Here is a 26,065-nt window from a genome sequence, read left to right on the forward strand (position 1 = left end):
CGATTTCTAATAGTTTCAAAGCCGAGCATCACGGTGAAAGCTGTAGCGCTCCACCTGTGAAAGTGAATCTGTTGGGCCTCAGACAAACACTGCCAGACTGGACACGTTAAAAACAACAAAAATAAAAACAAACTACACAACACACATTCAGGTTTGTGGAGATTTCTAAGGCCGTGATATCCTTTAACTGTGCCGAACCGCACCTAAGCTCCAGGGATTGCAGTGCCAGCCGCTTTTATTCTGAAAGTCTCCTCCGGAAGTGGTGTGTATATGCGCCGTTTCAGCTCCTGCTGGTTTTCTGGCTCCGTGGAGCGATAGAGCCCGGTGTTGAGCAGCAGCTGCAGCTCAGTGCGCCGTGCGGAGATGGAGGAAGAGCTGGCCGCCGCTCAGCTCCTGTAACCCGGACAGGAGAGCATCGGACGAGCCGGTGGGGAGGGGCGGGGATGGGGGCTGACTAACCATGGCTGATACCACCGACTGAACATCCTCACTGGAAACCACCGGGATCGACTCGGAGATCCGATGAAAGCAGCCCTGTGTTGAGGTGAGTGCTGCTGCTGCTGCTGCTGCTGCGTTTGGACCTGGTTTATTCATCCTGACACCTTCTTTATCTCCCGACGAGACAACGCGCCTTGCTTTCTGACGGACAATAACAATAATAATACGGATAGGAAAATGCAGGATTAGTGAATAATCTGCTTGTTTGTTGCACCCGCTTCATCCAGCGTCCGCGATGAAACCTGACGGGGAAGATTCGGGTTCGGATGGCAGGGAAGCGAGTGCAATGGGCTGGAGCGGAGCGGAGCGGAGCGGAGCAGAGAGGAGTGAGGACGGGGGGGCAAACAGAGTGCGCATCGGGCTCTGCATGGCATTAAACAGGGAAAGGGAGAGGAAGAGGAGGGGGTCATGGTGTAAAAAAAAAAAAAAAAAAGAGAGAGAGGGGCTTCTCCGATAATCCACTTAGGAGGCTTAATTGAAGGAGCACAGTGTGGTCCGGTCCGGCCTGATTGGATGATCCGTGCAGCAGAGGCCCGCTCCGGATGATCCACAGTCATTTTTTTCGGGCTCCCATTCATCCGGACCGGGAGCTGTCAGCCATTCAGCAGGAGGCTGCCGCCGACTCCCATTCATGAAGCCCATGCAGCGCTCAGGCTGCACAACGATCCACTGTGGGCTTTAAATAGGCCTGCAGCGGGCGGCCCCGTTTCAGGCCTGCTATTGACTTTCTCTCGTGTGTCAGCAGACAGACAGTTAATACGAAGCCCTAATAAGTCTGATTCTCTCCATGACCGAGGAGGCCCTGCTTGGCTGGGAGGCGCTTACAGCCCGATCAGCTGGAGGGATCCGGATCAGAGGCGTTTTGTTGTTGTTGTTGCTGTCTGGAAATCGGGGCGTGTGGGATCCGGAGTGGGATTCACGTGAATCTTGTCCAGTTTCACCCTGAGGCTCCGTGTAATTAGTGCTGTCACCATGGGGAAACCATACGATCTGCTTTTGTCACTCCAGTTTGATGAATTTTAATGTGAGGGTTGGTTATTCTAAGCTAAAAATACAAGTTTTATGATGGGTGTCCTGAAGATACCTGTTGATCTTTAGCGAGCGATGCTCGTCTAAAGACTGATACTTGATCCCGGATTTTACGATTTACGATCAATACCTCGATAACACCGATACATCCTGACATGCGTTTAAAGCCTGGATTCTGCTGAAATATTACTTTGGGAATTTTGACATAAAATATCTTTAGGAGCATCTTTTTACACATTCTAAAAAATAAAAAAATAAAAAAAAAAATCACACAAACATTAAAAATACTTTTAAATGGCTGATCCGGTCATCCTTCACTCCACGAGGTTAAAAACCCAAATGAACTCAGATTAAAAACATCTTAGCTAAAATCTTTGATTAGGTTGCGGTGCTTCCATTTCATTGTTAAAAATGATACCATTATGGTTTTTTTTTCACATTTTATTTATATATACCCAAAACATTCACTTAGAACCCCTGCCTCTTATTATCGGTCAGCTGCTCTTCACTTGTTAACCAGCAGGCAGGTGTTAGGCTAACATGTAGCTCAGTGGTGTTTACAATAAGCAATGGAGGAAATCTATCTGTTCAAGAACGTGCTTGGATATTTGTTGGTCTAAATTCACAAGAAAAATCACTCAATTTTGCTTTGATTTGACACGCAACATCTCCTAACGGACCTGATGAGATGCTACGACTACAATCAAATAATAAGAAGCTTCTTATTCAAATTTACTCCTCCTTGAATTACCTCCTCACACGTTATTAAATATTGACGTACACTGCTGACAGAAGCGTAATGTTCAAATACATTTTTGTTTTGCAAACGCCTAATATTTCAGCTTGCAGGAAGTAAGCTATTTCAAAGTTTCCTTTGGACTTCATCTGGACTTTTTCACTCGTTTTCTGTCCAACATCAGACCACAGCGTCATGTTTCGTAGCTTGTTGTTTAATTCATGAAGCAAACCAACAAGTAGAGGGTAGAAGACATAACTTCATACCGGATGTACCTGTTGTTTCATGTTCATCTTTTATTTCGCACCCGTAAACAAACCTAGCTCTTGTTTGGTTTGTTTGTTAAGCATCCCCTTAAGTTGAGGGATGCTTAAGCTATCCCTCAACTTAAGCATTTTAATTGTCTGCGGCAATAAATAACCTTAGAAATGGCTGAAATTAGAATTGTAATGCATTTAAAATTTAACAGTATTTTCTAAAGTTTTTACTTCTGTTCATTGTTCTGATGTCTGAACCAGATAACACAATGTGGGAAGTGCAATTCTGATCCCTGACGGACATCCTCTCATGGAGTCACGTAAACGTCTGCTTTACAGTAGAGAGGAGGATTTTATTAAAGAAAATATATCAAATTAGCATTAAATAAGAAGCTGGAACAGAAGTAAAAAAATAACATTGCAACTAATGCAACACAAATGCCAGATGAGTCTTAAACCGAATCTTCATAAAAGTGACTTGTAGAGTAAAGGAGCTACACTTGTGAAGGTTTAATTTGTAGCCTGTGTTTTTTGGAGACAGACAACTTTGATCACTTTACCTCACAGTCCCAGTAGTGACATACAGGCTAAAATGTGAAGGTAGATGCATCCCCACACAAAACTTTTGCAGTTTAGCTATGGAAATTGTGCCACTGGACTTCCAGTATCAATTCTGGGTCAATCTGTTCCTACTTTAAGAAGGCTTGGTGCCATTTAAGGTGTGTAAAGGAGTGGAAAAACAAGCGAAAATGTCCTCAACGCAGATATGAGTTATTCCTGTGGGAGATCGCTAAATTTCACAATCCAAAGAGACCCAGAACCTGAAGGATCCATCCTCCCTCAGTTCAGGGACATCAAATTAGTTTTCGGTTTGAGCCAAATCAAGATCACGAATGCTCTTAAAGGGCCGGTTGTGCCAGAATGTATCAATGAAACCAGTTCAAAAACTGGTAAAATATCAATATTTAAAACAAAATCATATTTTTGAACATCTTTTCAGTCCTTCAAGGAGTTTGTGATGCTTTTTGTGATTTTTTTTCAAAGTGTTGGTGGTACTAATTTGCGATATTTGTGCTTATTTATTTTGTTACATGTGACTTTTTATTACTCATTGTGTAGATCATGGACTATAATCTGACATCATTTAAGGCTGAGGGAGCTGACTAGTACAAATAAGAAAGTTTCTGAGAATTTTTGAGAGAAATCTGCAATAAACTCCCAAATACATATTGGTGCAAAAAAAGTGCAGGGATTTGTAGATTTTGCATGAATTTCCACGATAATTTGGCAGGAAACAGATAAAAACTGCATGAGTGATTTGATTGACAACAAGCACACCTAGTGTTTAGTCTAGGATCTAGAGGGCCAATAAAGAGCTGTGGCGGGCCGGATATGGCCCACGGGCCTTGAGTTTTACACACTTGCCTCAGCTGATTATCCACTGTATGCCATGTTTATTAAAACCTCCACGTTGCTGCTAAAATCTGTTAAATTGTGTCTGCTTTGTCATTTCTCACATGTCCACAGTTGCACCTTTGTATCAGGCTGCTTGTAACAAACACACAAAGATCCAGTTACTGATTGGTTGCAGATGCAAAACCAGTTCATCCCTGAAGTTTCGAGGCCTGAGCGATTCACGTGGGAAGCAGTCGCAGTTAAAAAAAACAAAAACAAAAAACAAAAATAAGCTCAAATCCTCTAAAAAGCCTTAAGAAACAAGGATCCACTCTACTTAAAAATATCACAAGTAAAACATTTTGTCAAAAAAAAAAGCTGGATAAACAAAGACAAGAAGAGATATCACACAAAGCGACTGAACCGACTTCCTGTTGCTGTTTCCTACATTAACCAAATTTAATCCCGGTTAGTGAAACATAAAGCGGGCTGTGCAGCGTTTCTCTGCTTCGGCGCGGCTCTGCGAGAGGCCCGTGGTCATCTGTGGAATCAGTTAGACCTGGTGGGTGAGAGACAGGAAATACAAGTCAGCGGTGCAATGTGCATCTCCCACGCAGTCCGTCCTTTATCGCCGGCTGCCATATGGATGCCTGAGCTCACTCCACGCTTACATTGTCAAACCTCGCCAGAGAGAGAGAGAGGGAGGGAGGGAGACGGCGGTCTGGCTGGAGAGGCTAATTAATGTGTTTAATATGTGTGTGGTGAGGCTCTGCTCTCCACGTTATTGGAAGAGGATGGAAATCCCTCTCTGCCCCCCATCGCAGGTAAACCGGAAAAGCACTTAGGTAATTTGGTGCAGGGGAAATCTGCCTCTCCTCATCATCATGTCCGGATTCTTATCTGCGGTTTGCAGTAACATACTGTAAACACGCCCACGGTCTCCTGCACAGAGACAGTGGCTGCATGCAGCAGGGTGTATCAGTGTCTGGATCGGGCCTGGATCCCATTCATGATGTCCGTCTGTATGCCAGGAGGAGGGAGGGAGGGGAAAAAAAAAAATCCTCCTTTTGTCTGTGTGTGTTTCTGATGGTGCGACTCTCCCACACGACGTTCAGGCTCATTATGGACAAGGTTATCAGCGATCAGGTTAAAGGTCACCGAGCGTCCGCTTTGAAGGCAGCAGATCTAAAACTAAATGAAGGGGGGAGTTTATCTCAGCTGACCCCTATTTCTGCTTTTCCTTCTACTGCCACGTTTAACCCCTCCGGTTCCGTCTCTTCACGATTCCTATCTTTGATCACCCACTCACGGGGATTGCTATCGTCTGTCTCTATCTCCTTCAGTTTTCATTCCAGGTTTGTCACTTCATCTTTTGCGGCAGCAGAGTTCCCCGTCTGTTTGTCCAAAAATCACCACACACAAACACATACACACACACAGACCACCTTCTTTCACATTTTTACTGTGTCCACAACATGCTTGGTAGCAAATACTTTTCTGATGGTCTGCAGTAGAATTGTTGCCATGTTGAGATGAAGGACTGTCCAATGCTTCGTGAAACGTCCAAAATTTGAGATAATGTTCTAACACCTGACTTGTCTGTGGTGATTCTTGGTGTTTATTCCCTAACGAGGTCTGAGATTAATTACACATACATTGTTTATTAAAGAAGAAATCTGAATGCAGCTGCACTGAATTTTCTTTTGGAGTTTCGGAGTAAAGAGTGGACATCAAACCACAGTTCTTATCTTTAAAACATGTTTTGAAACTACGCGTCATTGTCACAATCATTCGCTAATTTGTGTCGTCCTGTAACTTAAAATCAATTCTTTAAAAACATTTTTTTTAGTTGTCGTTGCAATTTGGCCGTGAAACCAGGCAGTTTTCCTTTCCGTCATTGATTTTATGTTACATTGCTACCAATGACATCTGAAAAACAAGACGAAATTAATTTGTCTTAGTCTTTTTAGAAGCGAGTCTGTTAGAATAATCAGGACGAGAAAGTTTGTATCTTTTTTAATACATTGCTACTCCGTAAAAGTTTCATATTAGACCATCTTATGCAACAAAATTGTTTACCTCCAGGGAACCAGGATTGAGCTAAAAGTTTCATTTGCCCAGCCTTAACAACCATTATCTTCCATTGTGAAAGATTGTTGTTGTCTCTCTTGTCTTATTAAATCTGTTCAACAATGTGACTGCAAGTATGAATTGCTCTTTTAGATCATAGAAGTAAAACTGGACATTTATGTGGTGGTTTGTCACAGGTTGGTATGGTTAAGATGACTTTTTAATGGACTCTAACTGGGCAGGTGGGGTTAAACCCAAACGTCTCATGTGGCGTCTTTCTAGAATGACGACAAACGCGACACAGTAGTATCTCATGCTTGACATGTGATGTCTTTCTGTCCCCCAGTCAATGGGCTGTATTGTGGGACACCAGTAGCTCCACTGTAACCGATAAACTGGAAACCGATACACTACTGTACTGAACCGCACCAACCCGTGGAAACGAGGCAATAATGTCTTCAGTAAAGCTTTTCAGTGGTTTGTCTTTCAAGACTCCTTTAAAAACTCTCATTGGTCTTTTGTTCTCCATTGTCTAATCTACTTTTAACACATTTGTTTTATTACAGCGATTAACAACATGTCATAAGGTGGTACATGCCTAGACATTATTTACACCTGTGCTAGGCTTTTAGTTAGTGCGTCTCTCACGGTGTTGTTGGAGATGTCGTACGTTGCCGTGCTGCACGGAGCGTGCTCTGAAGCCGTGTGTTGTGCTGTGGTGCGGGCTAATCTTAGAAAACACGGCTAGGCTTGAACTCCCTGCGGTGAGAGCGCAACATCACTAATCATCCTCATCAGCTAATCACAGAGGGTGTTCTGCAGGCACGAGGCAGCGAGCAGCATGGACGATATAGGTGACTCTCTGGCTGCATGAGCACTGTTTGCCTCTGAAAATGTGCCAAGCTTCAGCAACACAAACCTGCGTGCATCTCCCATGCATCATGGAGACTGAATTGTCGTCAGTGTTCCCACAGGAACCCATAGCATTGTCGTTTCTCTCGTAACCTCACAGGCGGGGAAAGGTGGTTGTACGATGTGTTTTGCAGGCTTCAGCTGATCGCTCTTCCTGCGCAGCGATGTCCCTTTCCTTTCCTCCCCACTCAGTTTACTGTTGCAGACACGACTCCCGACCATCTGACAGAGATATCTGCCCCACTCCCCTGGGTGAAAAACCAGCAGGAGGAGGAGGAGGAGGCGGCTCGGCAGTGGTAGATTGTTACAACAGATAGGCGACTGATACAGGAAGACGGGAGGGTTTCTGAGGCCTGAAGGGTGGACCGCATACACCTTCAGCCTCCCCATGACTCGCCTTCAGTTTGCCCTTTTCTTTCCCCCTCTTTGTTTCTGGTCCAGTGGAGCTGAAAAACTCTGAAGGGATTCGTGCTGATGTGGGAATCTACATGGAGCCTCCGCTGTCTCTCGTCTTGGAGTATATCTTGACGCTCCCCTCGTCTCCTACACCTTCACAGCCTCACTGATTGTTTTAGCAGCTGGTTTTAGACATGGTCCCTCGTCTTTACATGTGGAAAAAACGACCTTGCTCTCATTTCTAAACATATTAATATCACTGGGAGTGGGCAATATGCAAGCATTGCATTGTACAGCTTTACGATTTGTTGTCAATCTGCCAAAACAGAGCGTTATTGTCTGCAGGGCTCATTCTACACATTGCTGCTCTATGTTTTAATTGTACTCTTTTAGTAGGGATGAGATGGATACTTATTTTAATGCTTTCTAGTGTAAAAAAATTGTCACAGTAATTACTTAATTTCACTTTTAAATAGGAATACGAACATGGAAACCGGCCTCTTGGACATATTACCACAGATGTAAGCAGAAGGAAGTGAAAGTTCACCAAGGATATTTTAAAAATAAAAGACCACAATTTTTGAGTTCACAGCTGCACAAACATGACTATCCTTAGTTTTTATCCTTGCTACATAAAGAATGAAACAACAGCAGTAATCCTGGTGCTAACCTGGAGGTGTTTGTTCCAGAACCTCCATCTACTCAGCCTGGTCAAAAACAAACCCATGTTTTACGCTTTGCTTCGTGCAGACTGAGGGTCTGAACCAATTGCTAGGCTCATATCTACAGCTCTGCAAAAAAAAAAAAAAAAAGAGACCACTGCAATGAATCCCAAAGAAAACCTCCTGGTTATTCCACCAAATATTGATTTCTGAACTCTTCCTGAGTTAGAACTTTAGTTTTGTTGTTTCTAAATGAATATCAACTTGTTTTCTTTGCATTATTTGAGGTCTGAGAGCGCTGCATCTTTTTCGCTATTTTGACTGTTTCTCATTTTCTGCAAATAAATACTAAATTTTTGCTTGGAATTTCGGAGACAGTAGCTCATAGAATAAAAGAACAATGTTCACTTTACTCAAACATAAACCTATAAAATCAGAGAAAATTATCATTTTAAGTGGTCTCTTAATTTTTTTCCAGGCCTGTGGTTAAATTCAGATTACGACTTTTTTTTTTCTTTAGACAGGAAACCTGTGTGAGTTATTGTACAAACTACCTCTGAAGGAAACTGGACTTTCTTTAGGGGTGTCAAAGTACCAAGTGAAAAAAAAGGCACAATTTTCACCCCTTTTTCTTCTGAAAACCATCCATCATTTTACCTTTGTTCACAGTTATGCGTTACTGTGTTGGTCTATTACACAAAATCCTAATAACACTTCTCGTGGCAGTAACGTGTGGAAAAGTGGCCCCAGTAGCCACCTCTTTCTCCACCTTCATCCCTGCTGCTTCTCTTCCTCCTGCCTTCTTTGTCATCATTTTTCCTCCAGATCCCAGTTTGCCTCCTCAGTAGTCTGCTGAGCCCCAGAAAACCATAATGCTGTCCACTTCCTCCAGAGCCTTACGGCTTTAGTTTCATGCTGACTCAATGACTGTTCGTGTGTGTGTGTGAGTGAGAAAGAGAGTGAGAGAGACGGTGGACGGTTCGATATCCTTGAACGAGGAAGGGCAGGAGTTTCAGAAGCACCTCGTCGTGTGCTGGGTTTTTCTGCTGAATGGGTGGAAAGTTGGCCGAGTGCAGGTTTTTAAATAGCTGAATGGGTATTGACCCGCTCCCCAGCATCAGCAGCACAGACACACACCCACATTCACTCTCACTGGCTAGGAAGGGGGGTGATTATTACTGCGTGGTGATTAGCAGTTTGGCTCACAAAGCTTGTGTGGCCTGAAGGCATGAATAAATGGAGCATTTAATGAATGACTTCATCAATTCATGAATGAGAAGAAAATAATCTTCCACAGTTTAGGTATTAATCCCAAAATTAAAACCATTTTTCCCCCTCTGTCTCTCCCTCTCTCTCTCTGTGTGTGTGTGTGTGTGTGTGTGCGTGTGTGTGTGTGAAACCTATCGGGATGGGATTGTGTAACCTGATGACTGATAATGTAACTGCTATTTCTGGATCTCGTGTCGTGATTCAGCTTCAGGGCGCAAAATAAGAGGAAACGTGTGAGCGACTCGCTCGTGTTTCTTTACCGCTCAGCTAGCCGGAGCAAGCGGCTTTTGAAATCACGTCACAGCGGGTAAATGTGATTCACTCAAACAATCTATGGTCACGGGAGGAAAACCGAGTTTCCACACGTGTCAGAAAAGTCCTGGGGGGTGGAGGGGGGGAAGAAAACTAAGTGGACTCCGAGATTCAGATTTGTCTGTCAAGTTGCTGTTTTTTTTTTTTTAGGTAAACGGTACAGAGAATAAGGGATTAGTAATTGCACATTTGGCACACAAACAATATCTATCATATTGTTTAAGAATTCCGACCCACTTCTTACATCGATGCTCTAGTAATCACCAAGTTTTTACTAGGACTGCATAATATATCATTATTGAAATATCGGTGTGTGTAAAATGAATAAGGGAAGCTTGGAAAGCAGAAACTGAGGGCTGGTATCTTTCAAGGGTTGTGAAAACACATTCTGCATGTCAATAAGATATTCAGCCAGCCTCACACAAAAAGGCTGTAACCCGACTTAAAACGTTGTTGAGTAGTCTGACTCATAACAAAGATGTCATTTGTCAGTTGTACATATTTGTAGCACACACGGTGATTTTCTTTTTTATTCAGAAGTATAAAAATCAGTATATTACATTTAAAATTCACCTTAAAAGCCTCGAGTAAAGTGGACTCCCTCCTATTTGCAGGTTAGTTTTTATGCATCCACATATTTGCCGTCTCTTTTGTAGAGCATATGAGCTATTTCAAAAATTAAAATCAACTTGGAAAGCTGAAACACTGAGACGCAACGCTAAGACTAAGTCGATCTGAGAAAATATTTCCTTTGTTGTTATTCTGTCGTCTCACTAATGTCCTGTCCTTTAAAGCGTCTAAAACTTTGGCACCAGGTCTCAGCATCTAGTTACTTTTGAGCTTAGAAATGGCTCCTCAAAGAGCTGGAAGCGCTCTCGTTTGCTTTCTCCTCCTCTGATCCGGTCTGTTGTTTTTATCCGATCTTGTAATCTTGAGGAGAAAAAAACTAAAGAGAGAGACTGGCCTCGTCATTATAAAGACATTATGTTTAATCTATTAAAACCATCAATCAGCCCTGGAACTCCCACAGAAGCATCATGAGGAGAAGTCAAGTCCCTGGAAAGAAGCGTTTGTTTTCAGAGTGCAAACCTGAAGTAGCAGAAGCCCAGCAGATAATCTGATCTCTCTCTCTGGCCGCCCCGCCGCGCGTTTCCCCCTTCCTGTCCGCTCACGCGACATCTCCCTCTTATCCGTGAGATTCAGGGGGAATAATCAAACCAACATGCGTCGGATTGTTTGGCACCGTAGGACGATGCTGCATTAGTCACTGATGTGCAGATGTAGAGAGAGGGGGGGAAGATGGAGGATAGGTTGTGTGCGGATGTGTGATTGGATGCTGCCGCTGACACGGTGTCATTACGGCTTTGTGTTAGATTCCCAGTGTAGCGAAAAGTTTAGTCCATGATGTGATGCGATTTGGCAGAGCTGCAGCCCGAAAGGGGAAGAAGCTGATTCACGCAAACTAGCATGTTGGGGAAGAAACGGTGGATGTCAGCAACTTTTGTCTACATGTTTAAAAAAAAAAGTACTGAAGAGGACATAATGATGTCTGCCTGATGGATGTTTTTGGATCAGAACCCTCTGAATCTCTGTGGTTTCACTGAGTTTGCTGTTGTTCTGATGGGAAACGTGATGAGGGTGTGTTCAACATGTGGAAGCGCCACATTATTCTTCCCCATCCAAGATGGCCAGATTTTAATAACAATATTTTTTGTTTCTTCTCAGAATGAATTGAAAACATAAAAATGTCTTTAAGAATTGTCTGTGATTTTCTTGAATCTAAATATCTTTGAACAATGTTGTTTGTTTTTGTTCTAAAATAAAATCTTAAGGTCAGAACCATCTTTTTCTGACTCGTTGAAACTTTACTAGGGCAGGAACGTCCTTCAGAGGTGTCGGTAGATAAATGCCAACTAAAATAAAAGTGAAGTGTAAACGTTTCTATTTTACAAGACAGGTTACAGAATTTTTTAAACTTGAAAATAGAAGTTTGCCACACGATAAGGCATTCATCTTCTTCCACAAGATGTATTCAAAATAAGTAACCGTGATGTACAGATATACGCTCTGACTCTGTTTTGTGCTACATCATTTAGTTATGTTTTTATAAATATTTAAAGAAGCCTTTCTCTGTTCATTTTTGTATTATTTATATCAGGGTTAGAGACGGCATCACTGTGTGTGCCCGGCAGTTAAACTGAATTTGACTGCGATTTAAAAACAAAGACAAAATTAGTAGAGAGGCGATATTAGCATGTTGTGTTAGCATTTAGCATGATTGGGATAATTAGCTTAAAAACATTGTTCTCTGTAAACCTCACTTATATCCTCACATACGACGTGAGATTTTCTTAAGACTGTCAACATTTCCTAATTCACCATGTTCTATGAAAGATAAAATCGGTTTCCTTAAAGTGATAAAAACAGGGAATCGTCTCTGTATTAGCTTCTGGTTGTGTGTTAGCGTTTAACTTTCTGTTAAAAAAGCTACATCGCACCTGTTGAAAATGCAGTTCTTTTGTGTGGAGTTAGCATCTTCAGCGGGCGCCTTCTGGTTCTGGCATCTTCTCGCTGTCCAAACAAAAAAGAAAACCCATCAAACAAACCAAGCAAATTTGAATTGAATTTTCTGTATTTCTATATAAATATCATCTTGGTGATACATGCAAGCTGGCTCACAGTCTGCTCCATTCACACGTCTCTGCTTCTTCCTTTTGACACCATCTCACATGCAGGCTGTTCCCCAGCTGTTTTATGTGATCCAAAGCCAGAGTTTTCTCTTTCTTTCCCTCTCTTTCTTCTTGTTTAATCCACACTGACGGTCTCTCCCTCTTCCTCCTCCCCAGCCTCTCCTCGGTGGGTTGGCATGGCCCAGTGATGAACGGAGCGGTGCTGCCCGGTAGCCCGGAGCTTTCCTCCTCGTGCCCGCTGCCTGACTGGAGAGAGTTCTGCGAGCTCCACGCCAGAGCCTCGGCCGCCGACTTCGCCGACAAGTTCCAGCGCTTCTTGTCGGAGAACCCGTGCTACGACTCGCCCGGCGCCGATGCCAGCTTCTCGCAGCACTTCGCCAACCACTTTCTTGAGTGCTTCTCTGCGGCGCTGACCCAGGCCAAGGAGAAACAGGCGTCCTCTCCGGGGGAGGACGGCTGCAACGCTGCGACCAAGTACAGCATCGTCCCTTTCCTGGGAATCCAGGGTTGCCCGCTGACCTACGGTCACGACCTCTACCAGAGGCGCAAAGACACTGGGGCTTCGAGTGAGTCTCTGGACAGCATGGACAGCGGAGGCGGAGGGATGGACGGGGGAGGCGGTGGCGGCAGCACCTCCTCCAGGGGTCCGCAGAACCACAAGATGTCCGTCCTGGGACAGTCCCGCAGCTCAGAGGACGTGTCTGTCAACCACCCGAAGGCTCGCTTCAAGAAAGGCTTCTCCCTGAGGAACATGAGTCTGTGTGTCGTGGACGGGGTGAAGGAGATGTGGCACAGACGGGCCTCCCCCGAGCCTGACGCCCCCTCGGGAGCCAGGAGGGCCAACGGGGCGGGAGGCGAGGCGGGAGGGGGCGAGAAGTGGTCCCAGAAACTGAGGCTCCCCCGGAGTTCCCAGGGCCACAAGGCCGAGCTGCTGGAGATCCAGAGGGAGGGGGCGCTGAGGTACATGGTGGCCGACGACACGAACTGTATGGGCGCCGCGCAGTGGCAGAAGTGCCGCCTGCTGCTCAGGAAGACCAAGCGGGAGGACGGAGGGGAGAAGTTCCTGCTGGAGTTCTACGTCCCTCCAAAGGTATGTTGACGTTGTAGACACATTTTTCTAGTCAGTTTTTTTTGGTGCAGGTATATTATCTCAAAAAAGGCGAGAACAATAAACCAGAAAAAAGCAACTGCAAGCCAACTTCATCAAGAAAGAAATGATTGATTTTGAGTAGCTAAAGCTATGTGAGTGACAGTCTGAGGCAAGCAAGATAAAAAAGAAGGAAGTATGAACATGATTATTTAAACTTTGGGTTTCCATGGTTCCAGTTTTGTCTGTAAAGAGAGCTTTTTAAAGGGGGCTAAAGGGTCTGTGGTCACAGCAAAAACTACCCACTTTTAGCACTGAATGTGCTAAAGTAAAGTAAAAATAATGGCAACTGAATCATTATGAGGTGCTAAAGCAGCACCTAACACCAGTGAAACATGCATGAAAATGGCATGAAGCAACAGTAAAAGGTTTACAGAAATAAACCTTTTACTAGTGATAATGTAGTTGAGTTGAGGTGCAGGTTTGTATTTTGTGTCTCACCTACTTTGAAAACTTCTGGTCTAAAACATTTGATGTCATCATATTTGGGGTTGATTTCTCTCAGAAGTCCTAAGAGACGAAGCTGCAGCAGCCAGTGCAGTCTCTCTTCACTAGTCTCTCTTTCATTGACCTTGATTAACACTAAAATCAATTTCAGATGATAAATCCACTGTAATCCACTAGTTTTCTCCTCCTGGATCACTTTCTCCTCTCACATCACACAAGTCGATCCGTGGAGATCACAATCCGTATGCTCTTACCGTGCGTGTTCTGCGATTACAGAATTGAAAGAGCGTGTTTTGCAACTTGTGGCGTTACCCTGCTAGCAAGGTGTAAAAGGTTGAATTTATATCCATTTAAATTTATTCAGTGCATAAGATAAAACCTAAATTGTGCTTAATCTGTGACATATTATCTTCAGCAGATTCTCAGATTAGATACACTCTTGATGACCAGGTGTTGCCTCTATACTCTGTTCACCAACATCTTCTGCAGCCCCTCTTCCCTTTGCGATGTACCATAACGCATAAAAGACACACGTAGATTATGTCACCAAATATGATGATCTGACTGTGAGGAAAAACCAAGATTCAATCATTTTCTTATTTTCGAAGGTGTTTACACATTTTGTTTTACAGGGATGCAATATAGACAGCCTTAATATCATAAAATACCATTTATCTCTGTTTTGTGCATTTTTACTATCTTCAGGTTAAAGTGCCCTGCAAAAACGCAAAATTTTTCCAAATTAGTTTCGACTTATTTCAAGTGTACTAACCTAGAAGTAACTTTTTATCAAGATATAGGATCTTGTTTCAAGTCAATATTCCTTAATATTGATAAAAAACAAACAGTAGTTGTGTATGAAATAATCTGCCAGTGGACATTTTAACTCATTTATACAGAAAATATGTCTTGTTTCACTGGCAGATTATTTTAGCAATTTTTTTTCCACCAATATTAAGGAATTATTGACTTAACCCTCCTGTTGTCCTCGGGTCAAAATGACCGAGATTTGTGTTTTCCCTATACACAGAAAATGAGGACAACAGGAGGGTTAAATCAAACTATTTCTTGCTGAAAATTTACTTGTAAGTTACTTTTGTCTTATTTCAAGTGTACTAAGATATTTAGGCTAGAAGCTCGACCAAAAACACTTGGTAAGATTTGCGTTTTTGCAGTGTAGAAGAACAAAAAATAAACAAATCAATGATGACAGTAAGCTGCAGCCCTTCCTGAATGCCAGATTAAAATTCAGCTATGCGATCCGGCCCTGCCTGCCTGCGCCGAGCAGCGCGGGTCACAGCTACACGCTCCTGAGCATGTGTGCAGCTTTCGCATTTGGCTGCATGGGATTTCCACATTGTTGCCCGTGACCTTAAGTAGGCACGGAGGCTGTGCGGCTGAGTGTGCGTAAATCTGCTGCTGTCCTTTGATCGTGGCTGGGGGGAACGTGGAAGCGGCTGCTTGCGGGCAGCAGAGCGGTGAGGACAGGTGGAAAGGGTGCGGGGGGTTGCAGAGACATCCAGAGGCTGCCTCATTGATTTTTATAAGGCAAGAGGATCTCGGAGTTTCTTTTTCATGTTCACATTGATTGCTTCCCCATCTTGGGCGAGCTAGGTGCCAGGACAAGCAGGAAAAAGGAACCAAAAATAGTCTAGAGGGTGACCTCACTCTCTGCCCAGAGAGGAACAGATAAAGAGGAATAATTTAGCTTCACGGTGTTAATCTGCCGCCTGGATGGCAGGTTCATTAAACACATACGTCTTTTATCGCCACCGTCCCATTCGCGTGTTACAAATCACAACAACGGTCACTCCGAAGTGCCGGAGAGATAAACCGACTCATAAAAGTCTCACTCGCGCCGACTCCCCGGTTCCTGCCAGGGTCATCAATCTGCCGGCTCCCTCTGCAGCGCAGCGGCGACGGCCCGCATTGTGACGCCGCACACTCTCACTCTGCTTCACAGCACACGTAGGAACACGACAGACGGGTAGAGAATTGAGCTGCTAATGACGCTGGCTGATTAGACTGCTGTATCCAGGAATGTTAGGGGAAAGTTAGGTGGAAGGAAAAACTGTTGGAAAGTTGGATAAACGCAGTTGTGAAGGAGAAGTCATTCAAGAGTAACACATTATTACTAAAATATAAATAATTATAATAAAATAAATCAGTCTTAAACATGCTTTTAAGTTTGAGATCATGTGTGAGTTTTGTAGAAGTTCTTAAGATGAAAACTTAAAGCTACCTAAATGTGTTATTTGTGTGTCACACTTTTTCAGTCTTGATGTTTTTAGCATGACACTTTCTTCTCTTATTTGATCAGCTCTGGCATAGACGAATAAAAAGTCATACAATAAACTATTGTATCAGAACATCATAATTTCTCCCTGCAGAATTTAGAAAAACATTAAAAAAATTCTGACACCTCCATTGCCAAACCTGTTGCAACTGTAAAACTTCCAGTAAAATTATCAGTTTTCTTCATGTGAGTTTCATAACTCAGGAAATTACTACAATAGCTACTCCTACTTACATGCAGTCAGAATAGCAATTAAAAATCCGAATGAAAACACTTCATGCCCTAGGTTAGGTATGGTGGAGGATGGGTAATCCTGTGGGAAAACCCTGGAATCTTATAGAACTGCCTGATATCGCAACCTGAGCAGAAACAAACCCCAACATTTATCTTGCATTATTCCATGCAGTTTGCCTTGATTATAAAAACATTTTGAGACCTTTTTGCTTATCTTTACCTCGGCCTATAAGAACCAGTGTCACTTTTAAGGAGACGGTTCCCTCAGAGGCTGGTCTCACCACAAACGGGAAGCGACTGAAGGGTTTAATACAGGAAGTGTGTTTTTTTTTTTTTTTTTTTGCTTTTTTTTTTTGGACATTTGGTCCCGAAAAAAAAAAAGGGAATTGTGGGCGTGGATGGCAGCCAGCTGCACAGGCAGATTGAGATGAGTGCAGTGTTACTCCAGACAGATCAGATGATAAGCCGCTGCCAGACAATCGCTCAGCCTTCTTCTTGCTCCGTCTCCCCTCCCAACACACACACACACAAACGCACACAAACACACACAATTAAATGTGCACAAAATACACACGACTCGCTGCCCTGAACATGCTCACGGAGTCTGATTGAAGATTACTATGTGGCTCTGCAGAGGGCCTGCCGGGGCCTGCCCTCCCCGTGTCGCCGCTCTTGTAAACTGTTGAGTGTTTTATTTGTCTGCCTGCAGGAGAAATTGCTGGGTTGAAGTGGGAAACAGGAAACGGGAGGGAAAACGGACCGACTTGGCCCAGAGCAGAGCTTTTGCTCTTCCTCCTTCCTATCATTGGTTTAATTTTATTTACAGATGTGGAGCTTCATCTACCGGGTCCACGCTTTTACAGTCGACTCGTTTTGAAAGGAAAGCTTTTGTTTGAGAGAATTAAAACTTTTAACTGTGGGATCAAAGTTGTTTCTTTATACTTTGCTTCCAGTGATTCAGACTTTCTTTTCTTTGGACTTTGGCTGCTTGTTCGTTCATTTCTTGACTGTTTTCAGAGAAACGTTTGTGTTTTCCTTCAACACAGAGCTGGGAATTTCTTTTTTAAATTAATTTCCAGAAACCTTTGTCAGTACCGTTCGTCCATCAATCTATTTGTTCATCCATTAAATCCATTAGGGACATTTATTCTGTCTTTTATAATTTATCGTGATGAATTTCTTATCAAGATAAAAATTTTGATTGTCACAATAACTTCCAGTTGACGGTGTTTAACTTGACCGTATTGTTGATTTAGTTTAGTTTTGCTATTGAGAATATCAATAAGTTTGAAATTCGATTATATTCAGTTGCTGAGTGTAGTTTAGTGAAATAAAACACACTTCTTCATGTGATTTGAGTCCTAAAGAGACGGATTACAAATGGGAATGTTGTAATATATGTTTGTGGGGTTTAAAAAAAATGTAGTAAATAGTTCATCATGTTGCCACTTTTATTGTTATCACAATGGTAAAACTTTAAGTCCACAACCTCTATCGTCCAAATCGGTAGAGGTAAACTAGAAACAGGTCTGACTTTTATTGAACTTCTTTCAGGCGAATCTAATTTTAGAGATTCTAAATCAACAGCAAATAATATTTTAAATCTAGACTATCTTTATCTTGCTGTACAACGCAGGAACAACGTGTGAGCTTTAACGAGCCCGTTTGTCTGTTGGGTTTTAGTGCTCAAAGCCTAAAGTCAGCATCCCTCTCTCGGCGATCGTGGAGGTGAGGACCACCATGCCGCTGGAGATGCCCGACAAGGACAACACTTTTGTTCTGAAGGTACGCGCTGCCCAAGCTCCACCCTTACGCCAACCGAGTCGCTTAAAATGCCCCCAAAACGGGGAGAAACACAGCAGCACAGAGGTGACTATAAGCTGGAGAGCTTGGAAAAACAGGCAGAGCTGCGACATGATGCAGTGAACGAAGCTCAGTGTGTGACTGATGTTTTTGGCTGCTTTCACAGGTGGAGAATGGGGGGGAGTACATCCTGGAAACCATCGACTCTCTGCAGAAAAACTCCTGGGTTGCTGATATCCAGGACTGCATAGACCCCGGGTAAACCGGCAGATAAATATTTGTTGTTGACTGAAGACGGAGGGAGGAAGTGAGGGGAGGGGAGGGGAGGGAAACACACATAGTCATTAATCATCCAATTAGTGGACTTTTTGACAGGCTGTTTGAGAAACAAACATGGGCAGGTTTGTGCCTCTCAGTTTTTCGGATTAGTTGGACGTTTGTCGGCACCGGTCCTTATGTAAACAGACAGATTATTCGTTTTGGTGTTTGCAGGAAGTGGTGGCGCGTAGGACCATGTTAGGATGCGGCTAATGTTTGTTTGCTCGTGTGTGTATACGCTCTTGCGGTTGCTCTGACCTGCCTCCTTGTGTATAGAGACAGCGGCGATGACATCGAGCTGGCGTCATGTCCTCACGGTCAGGCCTCCAAAGACTGCTCCATGGTGGCCTCTTGCAGCTGCGAGCTGCTTTCCGAGGGTGAGCCGAGACTTCACTGCACGTCGAGCGGTGTTTACATGCTTTGATGCGGGGAAAAAAAAAGGTCCTGATTTATATTTTTTTTAAAAACAAACTTTTTAGGTGTGTATCGTGCTCCAGAGAGGTCCTGTCCCACAGCAGCAGACCATTACAGCGCCCCCTCAGTTCGATGTAGGGAGCCTCCCTTCACTCAGCACCCTTCACACATGCCTTTAGAGCGCTTCCTGCAGTCCCCAGAGGCCCAGAGCTCCAACGCATCTGCAGGTAGCAAAACGCCGCTTTGCTTTTTCTCTCAGAAATATGGATGTTACTTTATGAAAATCTGTCACATTTCAACCGCAAACTTTCTGAATTTTAACCATCTTGTTCAGATCAGTACTTCTTTCTTCACAGCAAGAGACGGTTTGTTTACAGTACAGCTTCTTAAGCTTTATAGTGTTAGCTGAATGTTATCAATTGGGTAAAATTTAAAACCTAAACTGAGTTCTTGCCTCCAGGAAGCAATCATTTTGTTAAGGTTCTAGTTATGTCATACTCTTTCCATTTTTCAGTTGGTGGATTAAACATTTCTTTGTCAGATGTTCAAAGATTGTTATAATGTCTTATAGTCTAACTTTTCCTAAAATATCTCTCAAAAGTTTGGTTGGCCGCCCTTTGGACACACCTGAACTAATATCTGTTCACTTACTATGTAAAAACAAAAAAAAAAATACAATTAATTTGTGGTTGTGACATGACGAAAACGTAAAGTTTAAGTGTTGGAACACTTTTTTCAAGAAACCATAAAAAAAAATAAAAAAACTTGTGACATTGTTCAGGTGGTGGCGAAGGAACGAAGGAGCCAGAGGGCGATGCCAGTTTGGCAGGCTACCCCTGGTTTCACGGCACTCTGTCTCGTGTTCGAGCGGCTCAGCTGGTGCTTGCGGGCGGAGCCAGGAGTCACGGGCTCTTTGTGATTCGTCAGAGCGAGACGCGGCCGGGCGAGTACGTCCTCACCTTCAACTTCCAGGGCAAAGCCAAGGTGAGACCTCATGAGGACTGAGCACCTTAAAATGGTGGATTCTGTCGTCTCTTTCAGGGTGTTTGTGCATCCTTAAAAAGTCTTATATTCAGTAATTTAAGGCCTTAAACCATATAAAATGGCCATATGTATGCTTACGACAAGTCTTACATTTTGCTGTGGTGATGCAGGTTTTCTCTTAGAGGAGTTTTGTATCAGACAAAAGTTTGAGTTGCAGGGGGCATCGTCACTCACTGCTTCCTGTGTCTGGAGGCAATTAAAGCTGTCAGTAACAAGCTGCTAATACTTGCTAGCTAGCAAACTAGCCAGCTAGTTTGCTTTCTTGAGTCTGTCATGGGAAAATGTACATTTATTTACATTCATTTTCGCCGCTGGCTCATTTACCATACGATGTTGCAAACATTATGTGCTAAAAAGCTCGGCACTACGAGGCTAAAGTTTGTAGGGAGCGATATGCCGGTGTTCCGAAGTACAAAGCCGCTGCCAAGAGTCACAAAAAGACAACAGAAATTTTACAATTTTGGTCCCCTGAAAAAATATATGTGCATTTCTTTTGTACATTTGTGTTGGGATGTAGGTCTTAAATTTCATTCATAATGTTCTTAAAACGTCTTAAATTTCAGTTGGTGAAACCTGAAAGCCTGTCCTAAAACCAGTGTTTCCCAACCCTGGTCCTCAAGGCACACTGCCCTGCATGTTTTAGGTGTTTCCTTGCTTCAGCACAGGTGATTTCAATTAGCAGGTCTTTGCTGAACTGCAATCAGCAGAATGAGGTGGATTAGAGCAGGGACATTTCTAAAACATGCAGGGCAGTGTGCCTTAAGGACCAGGGTTGGGAAACACTGCTAAAACTAGCAAAACCCTAATAGTGTGTTGTTTAATTGGGATAATTGACATTAGGGGTCCAGAATAATGTATTTAACCCAATAGTTTTAATACCAGATGTAGCTAGCTGTCTCTGCAGCTGACAGCTAGCTAAGCTGCCATTTCCTAGGAAAGTCTCTGTAACGTCAGAGCTCTTAGCTCTCGTATGCAACGTGATCCCAGACCATCACGTCCTGCCAGTCAGCCGTGTTGAGGAAATGTCAGCTGCCATCATTTCCCCTGGTGTCAGCCTCAGGATGCTGTCACTCTTCTCCCACAACAAGACACTTCTTAAGATAATGCCCTCTGTCCAGGTTTCTGTGCGTCAGCTGGCCCATTTTCTCTTCTTTTTGACTGATTTTAAAATCTTTTCTTTACTTTGGCAACGTCCTCGTTACGTTCTCCTTTCACTCTCTTTCTCTCTTCTCCCCGCAGCATTTACGTTTGTCCGTTAACGAGAACGGCCAGTGCCACGTCCACCACTTGTGGTTCCACACTGTAACGGACATGCTGAGACACTTCCATGCCCACCCGATCCCCCTGGAGTCTGGCGGATCGGCTGACATCACGTTACGCTCCTATGTGCAGGTTCAGCGAAGCTCCGCTGCAGGTATGTCGACACGCAGACTTGAACAGGCCACATATAACACACAGAGGATCTCACAAAAGTCATTTTGTGTAGTTACAACCACATATTTGGGGAAATAATTTATTGCTTTCAACTTTTTGTACAAAATATAACCTACATAGGGTATTTATTAGTATTGTAATTTTCCAGGATTTTGTTTTTAGTGAAGATTCCTAAAAAAAGTATCCATCTGTATCAACCATCTGGGCCAATCCACCCCAGTAAAGATCAGAGCATATTTTTTAGAATGATCCAGTCAAAGTCCCGACTTGATTTCAAAGGTTTGAAAATGGATGTTTATAGACTCTATACATCCAATCAAACTGAGTTCGTTAGTTATTTTTGCACAGAAGAATTGGTGAAAACTTTCACCTCTAGATTTGCAAAGCTGCTGGAGGTGAACCTAAAAGATTTATGTTTCTTTTTTATTATTATTATTCTAAAAACATCTATCGTTTTTCCTACACTTCATATTTACGCTCTGCTTTGCATTGTAATTGCATAAAATCCAAGTAAAGCACATTGAAGCTTGTTCCTGTGGAGCTTTTGCATATAATCATGACTGTCGGTCATCCTCAACAGCCACTGACTGTTTGAACCTTAATGTGATTTCAAATGATGTATATCAGCTAAAATCTCTTTAACCACCTAAATGGAATTCAGGAGGAACTTGCAGGTGGCTGCCGGTGTTGATGGATGGCAGATTTTGACCTTCCCTCATCCTACCACGCTCCTTGGATAAATGTCGCCCCCTGTGCAGCAGAGTAAGGGGAGGGGAGGGCAATTATACCGCTGAAGTTTTGCATGCAGGCCTGGACTCTGACTCCACCCCGACGGTCACAAAGAGGCCCTCTGTTTTTCCACACTCATCCACTCGCTCGCATGCAAATAAAGCGCGGGTTTCATTCGAGGTGTAAAAGGCCGTATTGATGCGCTGCTCAGGCATGTCTTTGGCCTCAGTGTTGTTGGTGTTCTTGCCCACCGAGAGAAAGGATAATAAAGGAGGCCCACACTGGCTGTGTTTACATGCCGATTCATGAAGGAGCCTTTTACTCCCGACTTTCCAGGAGGAGCAGCGAACAGCGACCAGAGTTATTGTTTCGTTTCTACGTATGTCTCCACTTTTTAACACACTTTGTTTGTTCTGCCGCAGATGCGACCGTGCCTACGGTTTTCACTCCTCCTCGGGATGCATCCTGCAGAACGGATCCCGTCCAGCCGGCCCTTCACCCGCCCGGAACCGCAGCTCCTGCGGGGCCTTCGTCAGACGGGCCCCTGTCCTCCAGCACCTCGTCCTCACCCACTGCCCTGCCGTCACTCTCCCGGAGTGACCCCGGTACGGGGCTGGGCGGCGGCGGCCTGCAGAGCCGGAGCAACAGCTCCGAGCGCCTGTTGGAGGCGTCGAGCGGAGCGTCCGAGGATTACCATGACGCCGACGGGACCCGCAGGGCCCGCGCCGTGGAAAACCAGTACTCCTTCTACTAAGCAACCCTCCTAAAAAAAAAAACAAAACAAAAGAAAAACAGCGTTTGGCTTGTTTACGTCCTGAAAACACAAGGTGTCAAGGACAACTCCGCACATTTAAAGAAACAACAACAACAAAACCCTGATCCAAATCACTCCTCATTTCCTCTGTTTATTTTTGTTCCAGGGAAATTTCCTGGGAAGTAAATGATGCCAAATGGCGTGTCCGTGCTAACAAATTCCCCTTTTTGCTTAATATCAAGGACGTGGGTAACGGACACCGAACAAGAGGTTAAGATGCACAAAAATAAATAAATAGAAAAACTTGAAGGTGTGGATGATTGCAGGCAGATGGAGCCATATGGTTTTGATTCACTTCCTCTGTCCGTTTCCTCCTCGGACTTACCCACATTTCCCCAGGAGCGGAGCCGGTGTGGCCGCCCTGCCAGAGGACTGAGAGTCTGAAATGACCCTGCAGAAACCCCCCGCCTCCCTCGCTCAGCTCCTTGGAGCATCCTGTTAATGTTTGTAAAGCTGCTTTGAATCTGTCCCGGATATCCTCGCTGTCCCCCGAGGATTTTCTCTTCAGAGTCCGGCTCCGGGTCTTTACACTAACACTGGGACAGCTAGCGCATGTGTTTGTGTTAGCTGAGGGGTATTTTTCCTAAACCTGAACAGCCTGAGGGGGTCTTGGTGCCTGACGGTTAGCCTGAACTCAGAACAGACTGAAGCAGACGAGGATGAGGAGGAGTCGGTTAACATCCCCAAGTCTAAAATCTAAAATGTGAGTTTAATCTCTGGTTAAAATCTGCAGTGCCTTGCAAACGCACTCATAGCCCTGGATCTTTTCCATGTTCGGTCACAGGGTTTTTATGTGTTAGATCAACACAAAAGTAAAGTAAATTGTAATATGAAAGGAAAATGATACATCATTGTTTTAATTTTTGTAAATGAAAAATTTAAAAATGTGTTTCAAATTCAAAGTCTGCCCCCTTTTACTCTGATAAACCTAAAAAAAAAAGTCCACTGTAACCAATAGCCCTCAGTCAACCTGCATAAAACTTAATCTCAGTATAAATCCAGCTGTTCTGCTGAGGCTTCACAGATTAGCTGGAGTACGTTGGTGAACAAGAAGACCAAGAAATGCATAAAGCTTGGAACTTTAAATCAAGATTAGGCTATTAAACAATATTCCAAGCTTTCTACTGCACCACGATCCATGTGATGGAAAGAAGCAACGAAGGAGAACAAAATTAGACTTTTTGCCCAACATTATACATGATGACGCTGAACACATCATCCCCATGAGGAAACACAGTGGTAGCGGTATGATGCTGTGGGACATGAAAACCTTTTTATATTCTGCAGAAGACTTTAAACTGGGGCAGAGGTTCACTTTCTGGGTCACAACGGAAGAGTGTGCTGTCCACCAAATCTGACTGGAAAGAAGAAAGGACAAAAAAAAGGTAAATTTCTAGATGTGCCTCAGCAGAGCTGAGAACAAGCCTCACTTTACAGATTTGTGTTTGTAAGAGATTTTCAAAAACGTTCATTACCTGCAATCGTGTTCAACTCTGTGTTGATCTGTCACGTAAAACCCCAATTAAAATATACTAAAGTTTGTATTTTAGAGTGACAAGTTGTGGGAAAAGTTAGAGGGATATGGCTATTTTTGCAAGACCGGGTGTTTAAAAGTGTAAAGGTTTATGAAAGTTTCAGCGAGGTCGCTACATCCAGACACAAGGTCAGGTGTTTGTTTTGCTAAAAAGTTTGAGATAGTTTCTATGAACCGGACAGGACGGCTCCCGTGTCAGCGGGTTGTTACTATGAATGTGTGGTAGTGTATTAGAGTCCAGATATTTTTAATGGTGTGTGTGTGTGTGTGTGTGTGTGTGTGTGTGTGTGTGTGTGTGTGTGTGTGTGTGTGTGTGTGTGTGCTGCAGTGGTGTTTCTGAAACATGCTTTTCCGGGTTCCTCCGTCCTAGTGGCGGTTCCGTATTCACATGCATCACCATCAATGGTAACCTATAGAACCTATAGTTTAGATACTCTGTTAACATAAGATTACTTTGAAATAATGCCTTGAGGATAATATGATTAAACCAAATCCAGATTTATTTGGAGGGACTTGCAACATGTTTTTTTGTGTGCGTGTGCGTGTGCGTGTGTGTGTGTGTGTGTGTGTGTGTGAAAGGCAGCGTTGGGGATTGTTGTGTGCTCTGCATGTAAGCTTGTGGGTATTGACTGGGACAAAGTGGTCAAGGTGGCCATGCTTGAATAGAAACATGGTGTTTATGCCGTTTCATTTGAACTGAAGTTTTATGCAAATTATTTCAAGGAAAATCTGATTTACGTTCAAATTACATCACATTCAGTTTGAAAAACGACCTCATTTGGGTTATTTTGCGAATCCAATATGGACGATAAAATTAACAAAGATTATTGCGTCGGACAGGCAGCAGCGACGTCCAGAAACAAGTAATTTTTTTTGTTCAGTTTGCCAAAAAGATTATAAATGGCAGAAGTTTCATGTGAAAACTGTTCTCTTAAAGTTAGCAACAGGGAAAAAAAACACAAAAAAAACGTTACTTTCATTGGAAACACAGTTAAGTGTCTTATCGAGTATGGCCACCGAGCCTGGAGGGTGATTTCGGGTGGAGCAGCTCATGTGCCAATACGAATCCTATTTTTTGAAAGCCAGTTATTCCTTCACCCATGTAAATGACATGTTTCCTATCGAGTCTTATTTATGTACAACCGGTTCTTCTTTATGAAACAGTGGAGGAAAAAAACAAAACACCCCAACCCGTCCCGCATATCAGCGGCCGCACTTCTTTCTGTTCTACGTAACTCTCCCACAGCTGAACTTTCTGTTGTCCGACTGAGTTTTGAAGAGTCTGTGCAATTTTGTACAAAGTGATGTAATTGACATACTACTTTATATTTCTGTGAATAAAACGTGACTCTATTGGACGTGTTGTGCGGTTATTCAGACGTTTCACAGCAGGGAGCTGCAGTGCTTAAAAGAGGAAATACATGAGAATACATTCACAGTTTGGATATTTGCTCTTAAGGACAAAGTGACGGGTTAATAAGAGTGAATTTGTTCAAACTCCTTTAGATGTTTTCATGTCCTTCCACACAGTTCAAACTCTTCTGAGGTTCTTTTTTTTTAAGATCCAGATGCCCCCTGGAGGGCAGATTTAGAAACATAAATGCATTGTTTTAGAGGGAATTTGC

General features: G+C 43.4%; 1 protein-coding gene and 1 long non-coding RNA gene across 2 annotated transcripts; one reads left to right on the plus strand and one right to left on the minus strand.

The window, feature by feature from the left end:
- Positions 1-256: 256 nt before the first annotated feature.
- sh2b2 (SH2B adaptor protein 2) lies at positions 257-25,798 on the plus strand. The gene is made up of 9 exons (XM_008425801.2): positions 257-544; positions 12,383-13,316; positions 18,034-18,135; positions 18,320-18,411; positions 18,748-18,848; positions 18,951-19,112; positions 19,667-19,869; positions 21,169-21,343; positions 22,515-25,798. The coding sequence occupies exons 2-9, from the start codon at positions 12,414-12,416 to the stop codon at positions 22,844-22,846; spliced, it is 2,070 nt and encodes a 689-aa protein (XP_008424023.1). The 5' UTR covers positions 257-544; positions 12,383-12,413; the 3' UTR covers positions 22,847-25,798.
- Positions 4,354-12,376, minus strand: LOC103474673 (uncharacterized). Its single transcript, XR_535213.2, has 3 exons — positions 12,216-12,376; positions 12,035-12,107; positions 4,354-4,474 (listed from the first exon to the last, which is right to left on the minus strand). It is a non-coding gene; the product is annotated as an uncharacterized LOC103474673 (long non-coding RNA).
- Positions 25,799-26,065: the final 267 nt, after the last annotated feature.

The sequence above is a fragment of the Poecilia reticulata genome, linkage group LG13, assembly GCF_000633615.1.
Source record: "Poecilia reticulata strain Guanapo linkage group LG13, Guppy_female_1.0+MT, whole genome shotgun sequence".
NCBI lineage: Eukaryota > Metazoa > Chordata > Actinopteri > Cyprinodontiformes > Poeciliidae > Poecilia > Poecilia reticulata.